This window comes from Drosophila simulans, chromosome 2R (assembly GCF_016746395.2).
Source record: "Drosophila simulans strain w501 chromosome 2R, Prin_Dsim_3.1, whole genome shotgun sequence".
Taxonomy (NCBI): Eukaryota; Metazoa; Arthropoda; class Insecta; order Diptera; family Drosophilidae; genus Drosophila; species Drosophila simulans.
In genome coordinates this window covers 13,623,755-13,641,760 of record NC_052521.2, presented here as the reverse complement: position 1 = coordinate 13,641,760, position 18,006 = coordinate 13,623,755, and the positions used below count along the sequence as shown (strand labels likewise).

The 18,006-nt window shown below is 42.8% G+C and overlaps 2 protein-coding genes across 4 annotated transcripts in view; both read right to left on the bottom strand.

The window, feature by feature from the left end:
* Positions 1-9,169, bottom strand: part of LOC6734768 (semaphorin-2A) — a 44,257-nt gene extending 35,088 nt beyond the window's left edge. For 2 of the 3 annotated variants that reach the window (XM_039292897.2, XR_005543765.2), the window contains exon 1: positions 8,923-9,168. The gene's annotated coding sequence lies outside the window, so the exon portion shown is untranslated. Of the gene's footprint in view, positions 1-8,922 lie in introns of all 3 variants that reach the window. The other variant, XR_006541659.1, reaches the window with a different exon arrangement.
* Positions 9,170-13,778: 4,609 nt separating this feature from the next.
* On the bottom strand, positions 13,779-15,154 carry LOC6734767. The gene is made up of 3 exons (XM_002081734.4): positions 14,936-15,154; positions 14,694-14,832; positions 13,779-14,632 (listed from the first exon to the last, which is right to left on the bottom strand). Exons 1-3 carry the CDS (start codon positions 15,125-15,127, stop codon positions 14,526-14,528), a joined length of 438 nt encoding a protein of 145 aa, XP_002081770.2. The 5' UTR covers positions 15,128-15,154; the 3' UTR covers positions 13,779-14,525.
* Positions 15,155-18,006: the final 2,852 nt, after the last annotated feature.

Below are 18,006 nucleotides of genomic sequence, written 5' to 3'. Positions count from 1 at the left end.
CTGAGAGAAAATGTTTAGGGAGTAAGGAGATGCACTACGACAAGAAGTTACTTACTGAAATGAAAATCAAGAGCTTGAGCTTATTCTAAGTTCTAATCAAGTGCAATCCAACATGCAAAGTTATAACTATAACTTGTATACAATTTTTCTTGCAGTGTACCTACACACACATGCACACACGAAGTCTTTCCCCATGGAGTGTCGTCTGCCTGGTTCCGTTTTGCATTTTGATTGTTTTTTATGAGTGAGTGTGAGTGTGCGTCACACGGCGTACGTGCGTGCATTTGTTTGTTTGTTTGTTTGCGCCGAATGTTTGGTCGAGAACTGAAGCAAACAACCGCTCGTCACTGTCATTAACGTCATTGTGGCTCCGGTCAGGAGCAGGACTCCAGAGCCCACCGCCCACCATGCACCGCCCGGTGTCCTGTGCTCCTGATGTTCCGATGTCCTATGTCCTGTGTCTGGCAATCGAACGGCCAGCGCGTCTAACAGTTTAAATTATTCAAATGACATTCTTCCACTGGCTGTGCCGTCGACTCATCCCCTAATTACATTTGGCCAAGGTTTAGTTCAAGTTGTACGAGAGCCATGAAAACTATCAATAATTCATTTATTTTCATTTAATTGACTGAAATTTCAGGCGACACACGCACAAATGCCATTTGCATTGGATACTCCCATTTTTTTTGAAGGCACGCCCTCAAATGAAATTTATTGCCAAAGCATTGACCTTTAGTTTGGGGGTATAAAAATCAAATAATAGCTAACGCATAAGAGTGAAGTTGAAAGAGGGTGAACATTTATTATTCTATTATTAAAAAGTAAAGGTTTCCATTCTTGCAAATTGTTCGACCACATTAAAGGATTTGCGCCACTGTCCAAGGAAAAGTCCTAAGAGTGAGGTGTTGGAGTGAGCCTTCCGCTTTTGTTTGCTGATGTTTGCAGAAAGTCAAGTCAGGGTTGGACCTGCCTGGCGCTGTTGGTGAGTCCTTGATAAGGGTTTCCCAGCGGCACGCACATTTGCCCAAAGGCCAGCGACCACCGACAGCCACCCAGCCACATAGCCACCCAACCACCCACCACCCCATCACAATGCAATGCTGTGTGTGCATGGACTGAGCTCTAGTTTATTTGTTAATGGTTTATTTATTAATTCCTGCGGATTATCACATCAGACAGACATTGCCAATGGCAATGAGATAAGGCACGAACGGACAACGGAAATCCATATGCCATTTAGTCGAAGTTGGAGGGTGAAATTGGCGAAGGGAAATGCTTATCGGGCTGGCCGGGCTAATTCACGCCCCCACCCCGCCACCCAGCGAATCTTGAGCAAATTGCAAATTTGTGTTGAACACTTTGGGCCGTGTATTAATAATGGATAAGGAGCAGACTTAGCTGGCGGAATAGTTTCCCACATATACTATATCCGCTTAAAAGTGCCAGAAACATGCGTAGACAATTTCCTTCGGCGCGGCGGAGTGGGCGGGCCGGAAATTTGAAAATTTTCAGCCAACTTCGAAAGGGAAAACTGCAAGGGGATTTTCCAGCAGTGCGTTTGACAGGCTCTGAGTGTTCAGGCGTGTGTGAACTTCCGCACATGCACACACACACACACACACACTCGCACGGGCACTCATTGAAGGAGAAACAAATTTCCCCAAAATATGTACGCACATATACAGCAAATTCTAAGCAATTAGTAAATAAAATGTTTCAACTAGAATTTTACCAACCCCAGAAATCCACAAAGGACCCGGGAAACACGACTGAAAATTGAGAAAGATTCGAATTTTCGGAACTGTATGGGGTGAAGGGGGAGGAGAAGTCGAAAAACCTTTTAAAGTATTCAATAACATGAAAATGCCAACCCAGCTCCACAAAATATCTCCCGCCACTTTCATTTTAACCTGATGGACGTGACAACAAATTGAATTTCTCACGCCTTCTCATTCGGTTGCTACAATTTTTTCGGTATTTTTAAACTCGATATGAACCCGGCGGCGAACCCCCTTAAAAGCATATAAATGTCATCAAGTTCATGTTAAGCGAAAGGTTATCGCAGGAATTTCATAAAATGAAAAGACATCCTAGAACTCGATTTTTGTGAGCGCATCGAATTACTGGAACTTCGGACTTAATCTTGAAATGGTCGGAATTTTGATTATTTAAACTCTGTCCCCAGCCATAATCATCAAAAATAAAGCCACTTAGCCCACGATCCTTTCCCCCCAACTCATAAAAAACAAAATTGAATGTCAAATTCATACTCGAGTTCAAATTCAAATTCAAATTCAGACTGAGTCTGACATTGAAATTTGCATATGCCATGGCGGCGCTTACGTGTTTTGTTTGCTCTTTGTTTCTCTGTGCTCCCCATCCTCACCCACACCCCACTTCCCACCCCCAAAAATTTTCCGATGGAAAAGCGTGGCGGCCTTTGAAGTGTGCCAGCATGGCGCTTAGCTGCTGATAATCCTTTTTAAATAAATTTGTTGGCACAAATCGTTATGCCAGCCCACTCAGAGGGGGGTTCACAGAACGCACCTTTTCTGGTTTTCATTTTTTGCAACCCCTTTTTCATATCTGCAATGCGTTTTGTAGCTTATTCGCTTCTCTCTGTTGTGCTAAGCATGTTAATACACAGGAAATTAAACACTTATGCGGAAGTCATTGAGGAGGTAACTCCTACACATATGCACAGAGAAAAATGAGGTAGTGAGTTAGCTACTTTGCTCCAACTCTTACAGCAAATCCTTTTACCATAGCTAACTCTGCCTTTTTTAGACAATAATAGAAGGTTCTATTAAATATATTTTACTATGCCGTATATATAAAACTAATTTTTCACAATGTAACCATACATATTGCACCCCGGGAATTAAGTGGAATTTGAAAAGCGTCTGAGCATTCAATTATGCACAGGACAATGGCAATGGGGCCAAGGTAACGGCGGCAAGTACAACTACCACTACATATGCAGCCAGCACACCGATGGTAATGATGATCACAAGGACGTAACGATGATGAGAATGATGTCTGTCCTGATGTACATGTAGCACCCTTAATAGACACCCCCAAACACATTAACACACAGCCGACACAGAGCCATGAAAAACGGTGGGGGGAAAAACAAAAACCCACAAAGCTAGAGCATGAAGAAAATTTCATTTAGTTTCCACTAACACGCTGTCAACAAAAAGGGGCGGCTGCTTTGGGGGGGCGGGGCAGCTGTGTGCTTCCCCTGCCGGCGAACTTAAGCGATTTTGCATTTCATTACGGCTTTCTATTTTTTTGCCCCTTTTTTTTGCGGTAAGCTCTCTCTTTCGCAGCAGCGGCAGCAAAACAGAGCAGACAAAAACTGAAGATAAACACAAATACATAATCCAGGAGGGCAAACAAAAAGGGTTAACCCCGTCCCCACCTCTGGTCCAATCCCGAGCTACCAAATCCCATAGCCACTATCCGTTCTCCTTCAGCCAAATCTGTTTTGTTGGTAACGGCTTGAGTTACTTAAATACTTTGTGCGGCGCATTCGAGCGCAAAATGAGGCACGGATTGACCCCCACAGGATTGTGTTATAAGATAATTGCTTAAAAGGATCAAAATCCTTGGGGGGAGTGAGTCGCAATCTCCGCTCCGAACGACACCAACAGCAGCCCCATCAAGATGGACAGGCAGCGCATGTACATACATATATATGGAGCACTTCTGATTGCCGGCTGAATAAAGTTTCATTAAATCGCAAATTGCCATAATTCAACGCTTTACATTAGCCGCTCTTTAAAATCAGGGATCAGGAAACGGGGTGAAGTGTAGTGGCGTGGAGTGGAGTGGAGCGCAGTCAGCCAAGCAGCCAGACATCGATTAAATTGCGCAACAGAATGAACAGAATGAAGCAATAAACATTTAGGGGGCTCAGGACTCGGAGCTCGGGACTCAGGACTCATGGCCCAGGATCCAGGACGATGTGAACTGGAGCCATGAGCAAAGCCAGGGCACACGACAAAGCAGAAAAATTATCGCAGAGTGTGTGTGCTGCTCACTAAAGTACACTGCTAGAAAATAATGCGATAGCTGTACCGAATCTGACATACTTAATGGGCATAATGACTTGACTACCCTTTGATAATTATCAGGACTTTCTACAACTCGAAATAAAAGTACTTTCTTTTTGAAAAGTATCTTTTTTTATGCAATTTAAGCTATTTATTGAGATACCTTAATGTGGAATAGTTTCAGGTTTTGAAAGTACCAGATAAGTTCAGTTTCGAATGTTATAGTTTTTGAGGTATTTCAGCCTGCAAATACAATTGACAGTCTGCGATTGAAAAGGTTTGCAAAATGATAATATATATTTCCCATTTTTGATTCCTTATCTCTTGCACAATCTTTTTTTTCCGAGTGCTCCGTTTGTGTGAATACTTGCCAGTGGGTTAAACGTGTGCACATCGATGTCCGCATCAAATGGCCAAGCGACGTTTAGCAGTCGATAAAGTCATTCGGTGCAGCACGTGAATGCCGGCTAAGTTATGCATGTGTGCGTTAGCGTTTGTGTGTGTGTGTTAGCCCTCTGCCGTTCGGCCCCTCATTTTACGCTTTTGTGATAAAGTAATCAGCTGATGCCGTCGGCCAAAGTCCAGAGTCCAGAGTGCGATAGCCATCGATGGATGTCAACTGGGGCCACGACACTGACCGTCGGTAACCGCAAAATGTTTATTGATTATTTACGACACACACACACACACAGAGGCACAAACGCACGCACGCACACACACAGAGCGATGTGAAATGCATTTTATGTGGTTAAATATTGACGAAAATTGTATGGAAACTTTTAGATTTTATTTACCCAACAAATGGCAAATAGAAAAAATATGTAAAATAAATCAAACCGAAAGCAGTCATGCCGAATTGGCCAAAACAAAACCGACTGTAGCCAAATAGCAAATCAAAATAGTTCGGCCAAAACAAATAGGAACATCAAACGATTGGTTCGGGCTGTTGGCCTGGCCCCCGAAAAGCCTCTCACTGGACAAACGCGGCGTCTAGACGGTATTGCATTTCGGCCATGGCCAATAAAGCAAATGCGAACATTCGTCCTACACTAAAAATTAACAACGGCGACGACACGTTTTGGCCAAAAAGGGGGGCGAAAAATGTGGGAAAAAATGGGAAAAGTGAGAGAAAGCAAAAGGCATAAACCAAAAGACAGACAACTGACAGACGGCCAAATGGAATAAGAAATGGCAATGAAAATAATAAAAGTCCCGAATGAAAGAACACGGTCGAAAAAGGATGAAACGGGAAACGGTGCGGCTATGAATGAAAATCGGAAAATGCTAAGCAAACAGACACTCACACACACAAGCACAGAAAAAAAGGCATAACTCCAAGTGGATTTGGCTGTGTGTGTGTGTGCGTGTGAACAGGTTGTGCACTGAAATAAAAACGCAACAATGCGCAATCATCATTATCGTTAAAAGAGGCGCTTACAGAACTAGACAAATTGCCACTTTAGAGAGCTGGACCAGGCCAAAAGCCAAAAGGCTCAAAGTGGCAACAGCAACAGCAACATCAGCAACACTTGCAGATGCCACAACAGCAACATCAAGAGCAACAAGACCGGAAGTTGGCGGCCACAACGTGCCGAGCGGACCAAGGAAGCGTCTATAATGACCTCTGGGCAAATGGGCCAACACGCACACTCACACTCGCACTCGCACACACACACACTGGCACCGACCCCGCATAAAACCAAAATGGCGCACATTAGAGACCCTCGGCGCACAGAAGTATGCTACGCTTGGCCATTTCGGGCTATGTTGGCTAACCGAAAACGACCAAAGAGCAAAAGAGCAACAAGCCAGCTCGCAAAAACAGCCAGAAAATAGCAAATAGAAACACGAAACAAAAAGCAAAAAATAACACTCATAATCAACTGCCGCCGAGTGAACAATGAATAGAATCAAACAAACCCAAATAGCAGCCGAGTTCAGCAGCACCATCCACATCAGCGGCGGCAAGTTCAAGGTTCAGCGTCTCATTGCTGGCTTTTGTTTAGTCGTTGGCATAGCTTAGGCCAGCACTTTTTTTCCATTTCGCCTTTTTGGCCTTAATTATAGACACGCACACTCAGTCGCAAACATGAAGCGAACAATTATGCTGCCTTCTGCACAGCAGCAACAGTCGAGCGCAGCAGAAACATGAGCCTCCAATTCGTTGTAATGCACGGAAAGAAAAAAAAAATCTTTAATTTCAATTATGAAATAATGCATTTTCTGTAATATGTGTAAATATTTATAATTGATTATTCAAAATGTCAGGGTTTTTCACAGTCTCACACTGTGGCAAAACTCTTCAGATTCAAAAATCAAAAGTATCTAAGTATCTTTTAAGTTTATAGTTTTAAGTAATATCAGTAATTTTAGGACATTTATTTTAGGTAAACTTTTAAGTTGATTATTTTCTGAACATTTAAAGAAAAGTGCCTAAAAGGCAGTAATTAAATAGAAATCAGTACGCCATTTATTTATGTTTTTCAATCTACAAGAAACCATGATAAACTGTTAGTTAAAAAACGTGAAAGAATTCCAAAAAACTTGTACTCATACTTCTGATTATTCTGCCAATTTATATCACATAAATACCCGTTTTCCTTATATATAAAAACATTTTTCCGTACTGTATGAGTGCCTGGCAATTTGCAGAGGCATCTAAATGATTTCCAAGAGCTCTCATTAATAGGAGGGTCAGATGCCTACCCCCTCGGCCATTTTCACCCTTCTTAAGGGCTCTGATTGCTGCTGCTGCTACTGTTCATGCAATGGCGACGGCAATTATTGTTACAATTAAAAAACCATTAGGCGTAATTTGGTTGCTTTGTGTGGCTCCTTTTTCTCGGCCATGTTTTTTTTTTCTCGGAGTATGAGTATTTGTTTGATTGGGCCACACGACACTTCCGTTGGACAGGCGGCGGAGCACGGAAAACGCAATGAAAACATTAATTTGCCGCCTAAGAATCAATAAGAATAAAAGTGCGCAAGTAAAGTCTGGGCATAACTAATCCCCTGGCTTAGGTATTTGCCCCCGATTTCAAATATTCATGGTAATAACGCAGAAATTGCTTAATTCCATTTAATAAGCTGAAAATGTCTCTCTCTATCCGGCAATTGAGTGTGTGTACACACGGTGTGTGTAATTTACTGACTTTTCCTGGGAGAATGTAACCAACTTTGAAGTTAACTATTTATGAAATTGAACTTTGGCTGCCATTAGCGCATAATTTCCTCATTGCCTGGCCCAAAAGGGAAGTTCGAAGCGATTTCTGAAAACGTTTTTCCTCTTCTATTTTCCTTTTTCGATTTTCTCGTGGCTCTTGTTTTATTTATCCGTTTATTTTGTCGATTGTAACACACATGCAACATGCCACACGAGCCAAAATGGCCGCAAAGTGATGGGCCTAGTCTGCCATTGATTGGCAGCTGTCTCACATGACCCACCAATCCCCTAATCCAGAAGACCATGCCCCCTTTTTGTGCCACCAGCTGAGTGTCAAAGGCGCTTAAATGCTTTGAGCCTGCCGCCTGCCCTGCTTCCCTCTTTGGCCAACGAGGCACTTTCTTCTTTTTGGCCAGGTTCTTTGGCCACTTTTTTCGGCTCGGGCCAATCTTCTCGGGTTCCATTGTGCGCCGCGAAACGAGCTGAAACGCTTTTTGTGCCCCCTGCATTTAATACCCTAACTGACTGCGGCAGAAATTCCATTGCGTTTTTTAACGCTTTGTGAAATAATTATGCCTCTGTCTTAAGCGGGGAATTTCTAAAAAAGTTTTGATAGTATCAAAAAAAGCGCGACTCTTTAGTTATGTGCAATTACAAAAAAAATAAAAAAAAACAATGCGGAATGTTTAATTGAGACATTCAAATATTATGAACATAAGTCCTTCTGTAAGAATGTAAGTTTTTTAATTACCGAATACCTAATAATTTGTCTGTATATAAATAGCTTAACAATAGTTAGAACCACATTTAATTATTTCGATCATATAAACAACTTTACCCATCATATGAATACAACCTAACGATTTTTTAGTATTTCAAGATATTTTGCTTTCAAAATGTTAGGTCATTCAACTGCCGACTTGGCCGGACTTTTTCTTGACCCTATGCTGCAGTTCTGCGCTCATAATCACCAAAAAACAGACGGAGGGTCGGAGTGCTTTTGAAGTTCTTTCTGTTCGCATTGTTGCTGGGCTCTTGGGCAACCCAAGGGGGGTATGCAGAGGCGTGGCAAAAGGGGCATGGTGGGTCACGTAGGGGGCGGTGGAGGGGCAAGGGCATGCGAAACAACCTCGACATGCGATGCAATCGCCAGCACTTTTTTCAACCAGCTTTTGTGTCTTGGTGGCGTTTTTTTCTCAATTTTTTTTTTTTTTTCTGTTGGTAGCCGCGAGTCGCAAATCGCGAATCGCTTGCTGCAAGTTGCGACCAGGTGGCTACTGTTACGGCCAAGATATTGCACACTTTGCTCGGAACGAAAAAAAGGCGAGAGAATTGCGCTTAGAGCTGTTCTAAGTGGCAATAACAATTTGGCCGTTTGCATTCGCAATTTATGTGCTGAATGGGCCAACTTGGCTGGCTGCACAAATGCAAATGGCAAACTGATGGCCAAAAATAACTCCTTTGTCTTTCTTCCACACGCTGCACTCCGCATTCCGCACTCCGCCATCCGCACTCTTTTCCGCAGTCTGAGCCACGAAAGAGAACGGGTTGCAAACAAGTTGGGATCAACTGGTCAGCGCGGGTAATGCAAAGTGAAACACGCTTGGCAGGTAGCGCTCAGCTCAGGTGGGATTCTGATTGGATTCGGATTGGAGGAGAGCGTTGCACAGTCGTTTTGGGGATCGAGATTTGTATATTCACCTCACTGCTGCCGAGAGTTATGTTGCACACTTGTTCACTGAAACTGAAACCTGTGTTTTTCATATATATTTCGCATTTATTCTTCTTGTTTGTTGTTTCTGGGCACTGCTAGCGAGTTGCACGAGTTTTCTCAGCTGGGTTTTTCTAACTGCGCTTTTCCGCTTTTCCACTTTTCCGTTCAACAACCGCACACGATGACCGTTCGAGTCGCGATTTCAAGACAAACTGAACAATCCGTCGCTGTTGCTTCGCCGCCGCCGAAGTTTTCTCGTATCTTCGTAACTTCGGCTTTTTGGGCTTTCGGCTTCGCTCTCATTCGTTTGGCAGTCGCTGAAGTTCGTCGAAACAACGAGTTTCGTGCTGGCAATGCCGTTGCAACTGTTACTGGGAACACTTCTCAAGCGCCTACCGGCATTTTTAACAGTTTGTTTTGCTGTTGAGCCTACAGACTTGCTCTGTGGGAACAGTCTAAAAAATGTTAAGATTGTCCCTAAAAAAAATCCTGGTTTCTGGATGAATTCATTTGTAAAATACATTTAAGCTTATTTTAGAAAAATAAAATGAATATCATATACGTGATTTCAAAATACTGTTTTCTATCCATATTTCAATTTTTTTTTAGAAAGTACTATTGTTTCTATGTTTGTAATCAGTTAACAACTTCTTTATCTAGACTAATACTTTGAGTACTGATTTATCTCAAATTTTAAGAATCGTAACTAAAGCATTGATTTTAACAGTATAATTTGTTCTTAGCAGTTTTTTATATATATAATTGCGAATGCTGCTTAAAACGTATTTCATGTATACGGACAATTTCGAGTCAAAATCGAAATTGCAAATCCACAAGGAAAAATGACAACTGCCGCACATTCGCAATTAGCCCTGGTTAGTAATTGATGTGGTGAGCTGCAAGAGTCCTTTCTGCAACACCTTCTTTGGCGATTATAGAACTTTCACTTAATTGCCATAAATTGGAAGTGCCAATACGTGTTGCATTAAACTTTCAGATCCATTCGTTGAGCGGCCAGCCAATCAAGTGATTGACCACAGATTGTGCGGGGGCGGGGGGTGGTAAAATCGCTTGGAATTAGGGCATGTGGAATAATTTATGCTCGAATTAATAATGGCACGTAGCCAATCATTTGAATGCGATTTAATTAATTTCCCATGCCGACATTCACCTGAAACTGGTATCGTTCCGTAATGACAGGACCGGCCAGGACTTAAGCCACTCGTTGGCCGAGATGGATATGCACTACTTACGCCCGCTTGTATATCAATAAAATCAAATAAATATATCGTTTGAGGCCAGGGCCATCCACCTGAGATCCGCACGCATATAAATAACCAATGATGTGGCATTTATCTGCCCGCCACTCCCGCTCCAGCCACCAGCTCCACGTATTCCACTGCTGGCCATCAGTCTCGGCTTACGTTCCATTTAAAATGGTTTTCGGTCCGTCGTGGGGCCCCTTGAAACTAAAGACGAAGAAATTGTTCTTTCAGTGCACTGGAAAAAAATCAAGGCACTCCAAAATATAAAGAAATATTTCTGTGTTCTGTAGCCAAGTTGTTTCAAAACAACAAATATTCCAGAATAACTCACTTTGCTATTCTACTTCAACTTTCCTTAACAGTCTAATATGCATAAGGATTTGACTTTATTTTTCTCAGTGTCTCGCCGCCATTGTTCTGCGGGAGCTGGCAGGACTCCTCCAGAGCCGAACTTGGGGCTAAAAGGGATAAACGTTTTTAGCATGGCCTGCACGATTTTTATGCAAGGAACGTGTTGTTGCTGCCCCAGCCCCTTTTGGCTCAGAGGCTCTTGGCCATGTCCGTGCGACTGTTTCGCGTCATTTGCTCTCTGCTGGATCGTAATCTTATGGCTGCCAGCAGCTTCTTGGGTCTCCAATTGCCGGGGTGGCCAAGTGAAGGCATAGCAGGCAGTCAAAGCAAACGGAAGTAAACTGAAGCCAAAAATTCTCGTTTTTATTTGACGAAGCGTTCAGTTCACAGAGCATTCCTCCAGAAGTTGTCAAAACAAAGCGAGCGAAACTAACAATAAGTGAGTGGAGAGGCAGACATCTCTACGGCTGGCAAAGATGGAGTCGGTTTGGGCCAAGGTGGGTTTGGGCCAACAATGGCCCAACTGCATCACCTGGCATCGGACCAAACGGCAGGCGGAGCCGAGAATATCGCTTACCAACTCGTTTGGCAATTTTTCTCAATTTTCACATTGAAAACTAAGCGCCGGAGGAACGATAGAGCCGCCCCTCAATAGTATCATCCGTCCCTAGCCAAACCCTTTTAAGCCCCCTTCCCCCACACACTTTTCGACTTCATATTTGGGCTTCCAATTTGAGTGGGGCCACGGGGGAGGGGAGGGGATGTGGGATGGGGCCTCCGGTGGGAGGTGTCAGAGGCACAAAGCCAACTGGATTTCCGCAGGCCAACTCGGGTTCGCTGGGCACTGGGAAAATAGGTATTAGTGTTGTGTGCCACAAAAAGAGTGTTGAGTAGATCAATGATACTGAAATATTTCGTTTTGATATCTGAGTTCCTAGGTACAAAGTAATTTTTGTACTTTTTGCCTTGAGTTCCTTGTGATTTCTTCGAGTGCATTTACAGTATCCACCTCCATCTTGATTCCGCTGGCCATGTTGCTGCTCCACGATTGCTCTTTGGTGATTTGGATTCCCTGCCAACACACACGCACACACACGCGGCCAAACAAAGCACAAATTGTTGTATGTAATTGTGTGTTGGCACACACACTCACACGCTCGTTCGCATTAACACAACAACAAGTGGAGCAGCCACACGAGCTCACCTGCCGCTGCGTGCGCCGAATTCCATTGCATACTTGGCGGCGCCTGCTCCGGCATTCCTTCCCCAGCCACGCCCACCACGCCCACCGCTGCAGGGTTACCTTTCGCCCAGAAAACTACGACCCTGTGCAAATAAAAAGTGATATACGCGCGACACTGAATGAATATTAATCGCTTTCTTTTTGCAGCTCCCATTCCGTTTGGGGGCACCTTCCTCTCCAAGCTCCCTGGCCTTTTGTTTGGACCATCTGGCCGGCTGATTTGGCAGCTTAAATGATTTCCGCTTCGACTCGACTGCGTGCGGAATTCACGGGAATTTATTAGTTAAGTCTAGCTGATTGTTCCTGGTCCGCCGTTTGGAATAACTCGGGCTCCCTTGATTTTCCGTCTGGGTTTCATTTCCTTTTTTTTAGGGGGAAAATTCATATTGTTTTTTTGCGGGTGGGCGTGGTCGCACTTCTGCAAACCAAAACACCGAGCGAATAAATATAACTGAGAACGCTATAGACCTTACTCCTGGACAGATCTTCTCGGATATTGATCCTTATCAAGAATATATATATTTTACATGGCCTAAACGCTTCCTCATTACCTGTTACATACTTCTCACCAAATCTAGTATACCCTTTTACTCTACCAGTAAGGGGTATAAAAATGCCTGTCCTTGCTCATTAGGTACACTCAAGAAAATTAATGAATGCTCAAGCATTGTTCAACATTATTGCCTCTAATAGTTATTAACAACGTTTTCTCTACTACTTTTATTTAAAATTTTTATTTTATTTCATTTTTTTTTTTTTGAGTGCACAATCCCCTTGAGCTCCAACTTGTCATAAGGGTTAACACCCTGCCTTTTTTTTGGCCTCCTCTTGTATGTACTTAGCACCTTTGAAGGGCTTCACTGTACAGCCGAAAAAAAAACCATCACAAATTTTGGGCGATTCAATTTGGGCTCCCGGTGGATTCAAAGTTTGTTTGCTGTTTTTTATTTTAATGAGTTTTTCGCATTAAATTTCGCAACAATGAATCGCTTTGTGTGGAGGGTTCGATGTCACCAAGGTGTTTGCAACGCTTGACACCTCGGCTGCTCGATTGTGCCACTCCCCTGCCACCTCACCTGATCTTTTCTGCAGCAAACCACCCCCCTCCCCCCCTGGATTGACCCTCCTGAGTCTGTCAGGTATTTCCGCAAACATGTTTGCATGTTTTGCCACACAGAATTTATAGTTAATTTTCAATTTTGTTCAACAAGCTGCACAGACACTAACGCTCACAGGCTCACATAGATTTGAATGAATGGATTCCATTTTGCCTGCTTGCCAGGTGGCTGAGGATGGGGATTGGGGTTCCGAAAGGGGGCGGATCTGGCACCCAGTGTCAAAGGCAAACTTTGCAGACAACAAAAGCCCATCGCAGACTGGGAAGGAAGATGCAAGGATCTGAGGACAAGAACACGACGACACAGGAGCTGAGAAGGGGAGGACATTCAAACTTTACGCTCTCCATTCTAATTGCCAGTGCTCTACACCCCTTTTTTAGGTGTCACTGACTACGCCCATGCGGCTTTTGATTCTCTGTGGTTGGTGCGTCTGCAAAAAAAGGCAACTAAATAATACAAAAATAAAACTCAAAAACACACTCGCAACGAAACTAATCTGCTAGTGAGCCCCAGCATGACACGCTCACTGGAAAAACCAAAGGTGCTCAATAAATGTAAGTTTTAAAAATATGTTTTTTTTTACAGGAGAATTAAAATCTATCGGATTTGGGTACCAAATCCAGGAAAGCTCATCAAAGTCTACGTATACGTATTATCAGCTTTATGCGTTATTAGTACATGTTATCAGTTAAATGCGGCTTTTTTTAATGTTTTATGAAATTTATAAAGTAAATAAATAATAAATATTATTGCCTCGTGAATGCGATTATTACTAACTAGCTTAAAAATAAACAATTGCGTTGTTGTTGAATAAATACAATATTATAACATTATTACTAATATTTTCTTTCTTAAATGATTAATTTTATTCACAAAATAGATTGATAATGTTAGATTTTAAATATCTTGTTCTTGTATTTTGTATCTTGTTATTTATGAAATATAACTTATTTTTCCCCTGTGCACTCAGCTCCCTGTACTCCAGTGTATACATAGAAAAGCAATTTGTTTGCGGCTCTCACTATTGTTGCATGATTATTGTTTGTTTGGATGCGTCTGTTTCCCAACCGAATCGCGCGACTCGAGTCGCCTCCCCGAATATCCGCCCATTTCCCGCCAGTTTTCCCCACCATCTTTGTCACACTTTTTTCCAGCAGCCTCACTGTGTGTGTGTGTGTGTGTGTGTGAGTCTGTCCTTGCGGTGTATTTAACCTGTCTGCTTGTTGGATTACGACAACCAGTCCACAGACAGGCGGAGAAGGGGCTTGTGGGATGGCAAACAGAACAAAACGGGCAACAAAACATGTATCTATTCATACGCCACTTTGTGCCAAAGGGGGTGGGCCATTGGGTTGGGGGTGGTTGGGTGGTTGGGGACAGGAGACGGGTAATGCAATACGCATGCAACGATACCGCAAAAGCCCCAGAAGAGACCCGGAACCCACACCCACACCCCACCGACCAGTCTTCCACTGGGTTAGCAGACATTTTAACGCTTATTTTACTTTTGGCTACGAAAGCACACCCCGCAGCAAACACCATGTTCACACTTATTTGCTCCATACACTCGGCTCAACTGCTTTTCACTGGGCTAGAAAAAAAAGACAAACGCACTAATATTCCGTTTGCAAGGACTCCATTATGGCGATTGTTCGATGCGATTGAGTGTGCATTTGAAGAAAGTCCCGGAAGACATCGTACATGAAATAGGACCAGAAACCTAATTAAAAACAAATTCCATAAACAAAAAAATTATTTTTGAAAAGCTTTATGAAAAGTACCTGCAATGGATTGAAACAGGGGAACCACGAATAACATTCTGCCCTCCAGATTGTAGAAGTACACGATGGATTTGTACAGAAGCGTGTAGATAAATATGCATGCTGCCAGCAGCCAGGGCAGGAAAAGCCAGTGATTGCTCTGCGATTTTATTTATTATTTTATTATTATTATTAATCTTATTATTTAAATGAAGAAAAGTAATACCTTTTATAAGCTTTATACAACAAGGTATTTGCCTTACCTTTGAGGAGCCCACGAATAAAAATATTCCACCGATGATCTGCAGCAGGCAAACATGAGGCCACACTATGAATCCCCAGCACTTATGGATCTCCACCCAGGTGGTGGTAAAGCCCGCTATGAGAAGCGAAACAACTACGGAGGAGCCAGCAATGACCATCCGCACGTAGTTGGCATTCAGCGATCCAAACATTTCTCCAGCTCAACAGAACGCGACGAGCAAACTAGAAACACTGATCAAACCTCCAATTCCAAAACACTCACAACTGGAAAAGGCTTATCTATAAGCTTATTCAAAGAAAATATAATAAATCGATAAGGGGTATATTGAATTCTACAAACAGAAGCCCACATACCCTTGCGGCTTACATATAAAAAAATATTTTATTTTATATTTTTAAACAGACAACTTATGAGAGATAACTTAAAAAGAGATAACTTAAAGAGATAACTTATATTAACTTAAAATATTTGTGTGGACTGGAATCAGCTTGCAAACAATTTATGAGGTCATCGCAAACATTTACTTATCTATATTTTATTTTTATTTTTAGTACACTAGTGCTTCTATTTCAATTCTTTTGTGTCTGCTGATGAAAAACTTTAACCAGAGTGGAGGTTATGGGACTTGGGCCGCGATGAATGTTCCTCTTAAGTAGCTGAAGCTTTTCGCGTAAATTAGCCAAGTGTAGACTTCATTAAGTTGGGCCAGTAAATTAAGTGCTAATGTCGAAAGTTTTGACCGACAAAGTGCGCAATGAAACGGGCTGTAGTTGTTGCTGCCATCCGAGGCGATGTTGTTGTGCCTGATATTTTTGCGCCACTCCTGCTGCGGAAACAGCCAGCGGCGATGGGAAAGCAAAAGCAGGAGCAGCTTCATCCGAATCCTCATCCGCATCGGCAGCCTCAAACCCATGAAACCGCAACAACAACAGCGGGCGCAACACCAGATATTAGGGTCAACTTCTGGCATCGAATGGTGCAATACCCTTTAAAGTGATTTATATCAAATAGCAGAAAAAAACAACAATACTGCTCAGCAATATTCAGTGAATCAAACTTCTGTAGTTACCACATGCTTTATATTATTCATTTAATATAAATTTATTAAACTTACGATTGTATACATAGTAAATCATCATCTATTTCCAGGGTATGCGAAATGGAGAAGTGGTTAGAAGGCTAAATTGATGATGTAGACCAGCGAAGGAAAATTGCACTCACTTTCCACGGCTGCCCCGGCCATCCCCTTACCCCCTTCCCGACCAAAAAATGAGAGGGCAGCTGCCACGCCCCCCAACCACCCACTAATTTTGCCCGTAATGTCTGCGTGAGGAAAAAACAGTCTGCAAATTTTTAATGCTTTAATCTTGATGCTAATAAATCTTGAAGTTCCCTGGCACTTTCACATTACTTTTGGGGCGCCAAAGGGTTGCCGAGGCGCCGGTGGCAAATACAATTAGACAGCTGCACGCTTAACGTTCTTAGTTTAAGCCAATTTGACTGCACTTTGGACCCCCTCCAGCCCACGCCCCTGGGTAATTGCAAGTGACACTTGAGGCGAGCGAGCGCCTTGCTGACATCGCCTCTAATCGAATTCCGAGCTGTTCGGTGCGTGCGGCCTGGCCATTGATTAACCCTACCAGTTTTCCATCAATCTATGTAGGTATGTATGTGGAGGGGGGAGGGTGGAAAAACTTTGGGCATAATTTTCCCAGGCAAAAGTTGCCCACAATGTCATCAGCGCCACTTGCCAGTTTTATTTTGCGGCAGAGGGATGGATGGATCACAGGACTTACATACTTCCGGTGACACAGAACTGTCAGGATGGCGTGTGACAAATTTTCGTTATTAGAAGAGGGCAAAACTCGTTTTATTAACTTGAAATTTATGGCCAGCCATTTGGCAAAGACAAATTAATCAAAAGAAAAAAAAAGGCGCTCGCTGCTTGGCTTTTATTTCCGTGTACATAAATTTGTATTTAAAAATGAGTTAGACGCGGAGCTTTGGCTCAATTTCACGCCAACTCAGCTACCCAGATTCTCCCACCTGCCAAATGCCAAATGGAGCCCATTTCTCTTCGCCCTTCCAGACTTTTCTTATTATGTACGAATTTGTCATTTCCCCGAGCTGAAATGCAATTTAAATGCTGCCGGTTAGCGAAAAGGAATTTTAATGTTCTCCATCTTAATGGCAAGACTTTCCCGATGTCCTTGGAGTAACCAGCAAACAGAACCAGTGCGCCTCCTCATCAACTCTCTCTTTTGTATTTGTCCAGCAGATGGAGCATATGTTGACCACTTTGGCTTCTGCTGGCCCTTCTTTATGAGGTGGACGCTTAGTTGCCTCACTTTATGCTGCAAACGCCGGGGAAAAAAGTGCAAAAATATGTTGCACATAAATTCGTATTAAGTTTGGCCCGCTGTCACTTTTTCTTCGGCCGCCTAAGCAATGCGGGCAGACAGAATAACGACATAATCATAAATTTAAATATGCAACCCAGAGTTCCTGCCCCTTACATCTCTGCCAAAAAAAAGAAAAAAAGAAAACAGAGCGGAAAAGAAAGGCGGCTGGGTAGAAAAAACGCAGAGGAAAACCTTGGCAGTGACAGTTTCACTTTGGCTGGCATAAGGAATTTCCCCGGCTTGCCAGGCACACATGTTGCCCCAGCTTTATGCGTCCTAAATGGAGTTGTTTTCCAGCCGTCGAGTTGGGAAACTGGGGACTGGGAAATCGGAAGCGCCACTCTCCGCTGAAAAAGGTCTTTATTACCCAAAGATGGAACTAAACTGGAGTCAGATTAAGATGGCCACTTGGGGTTCAAGTGTCACCCCTAATGTGCAAAAGGCATTGCCATTATTGTATGTGTATATACATGATTTAAATTTTATGGAAAAAGTTATTCAATTTATTTGAAGCCTCTAATTCCTTTATGTTCATGCAAATAGTTGCTCAGTGCAGGATCTTAAAATTAATGATCTGAAATATACTGAGGAGAAACTTAGTCATCCTGCTAGGCTCCAAAATTCAACTATCTAGCTATGAATTAAATATTTAAGCAGCCCCTAAGTT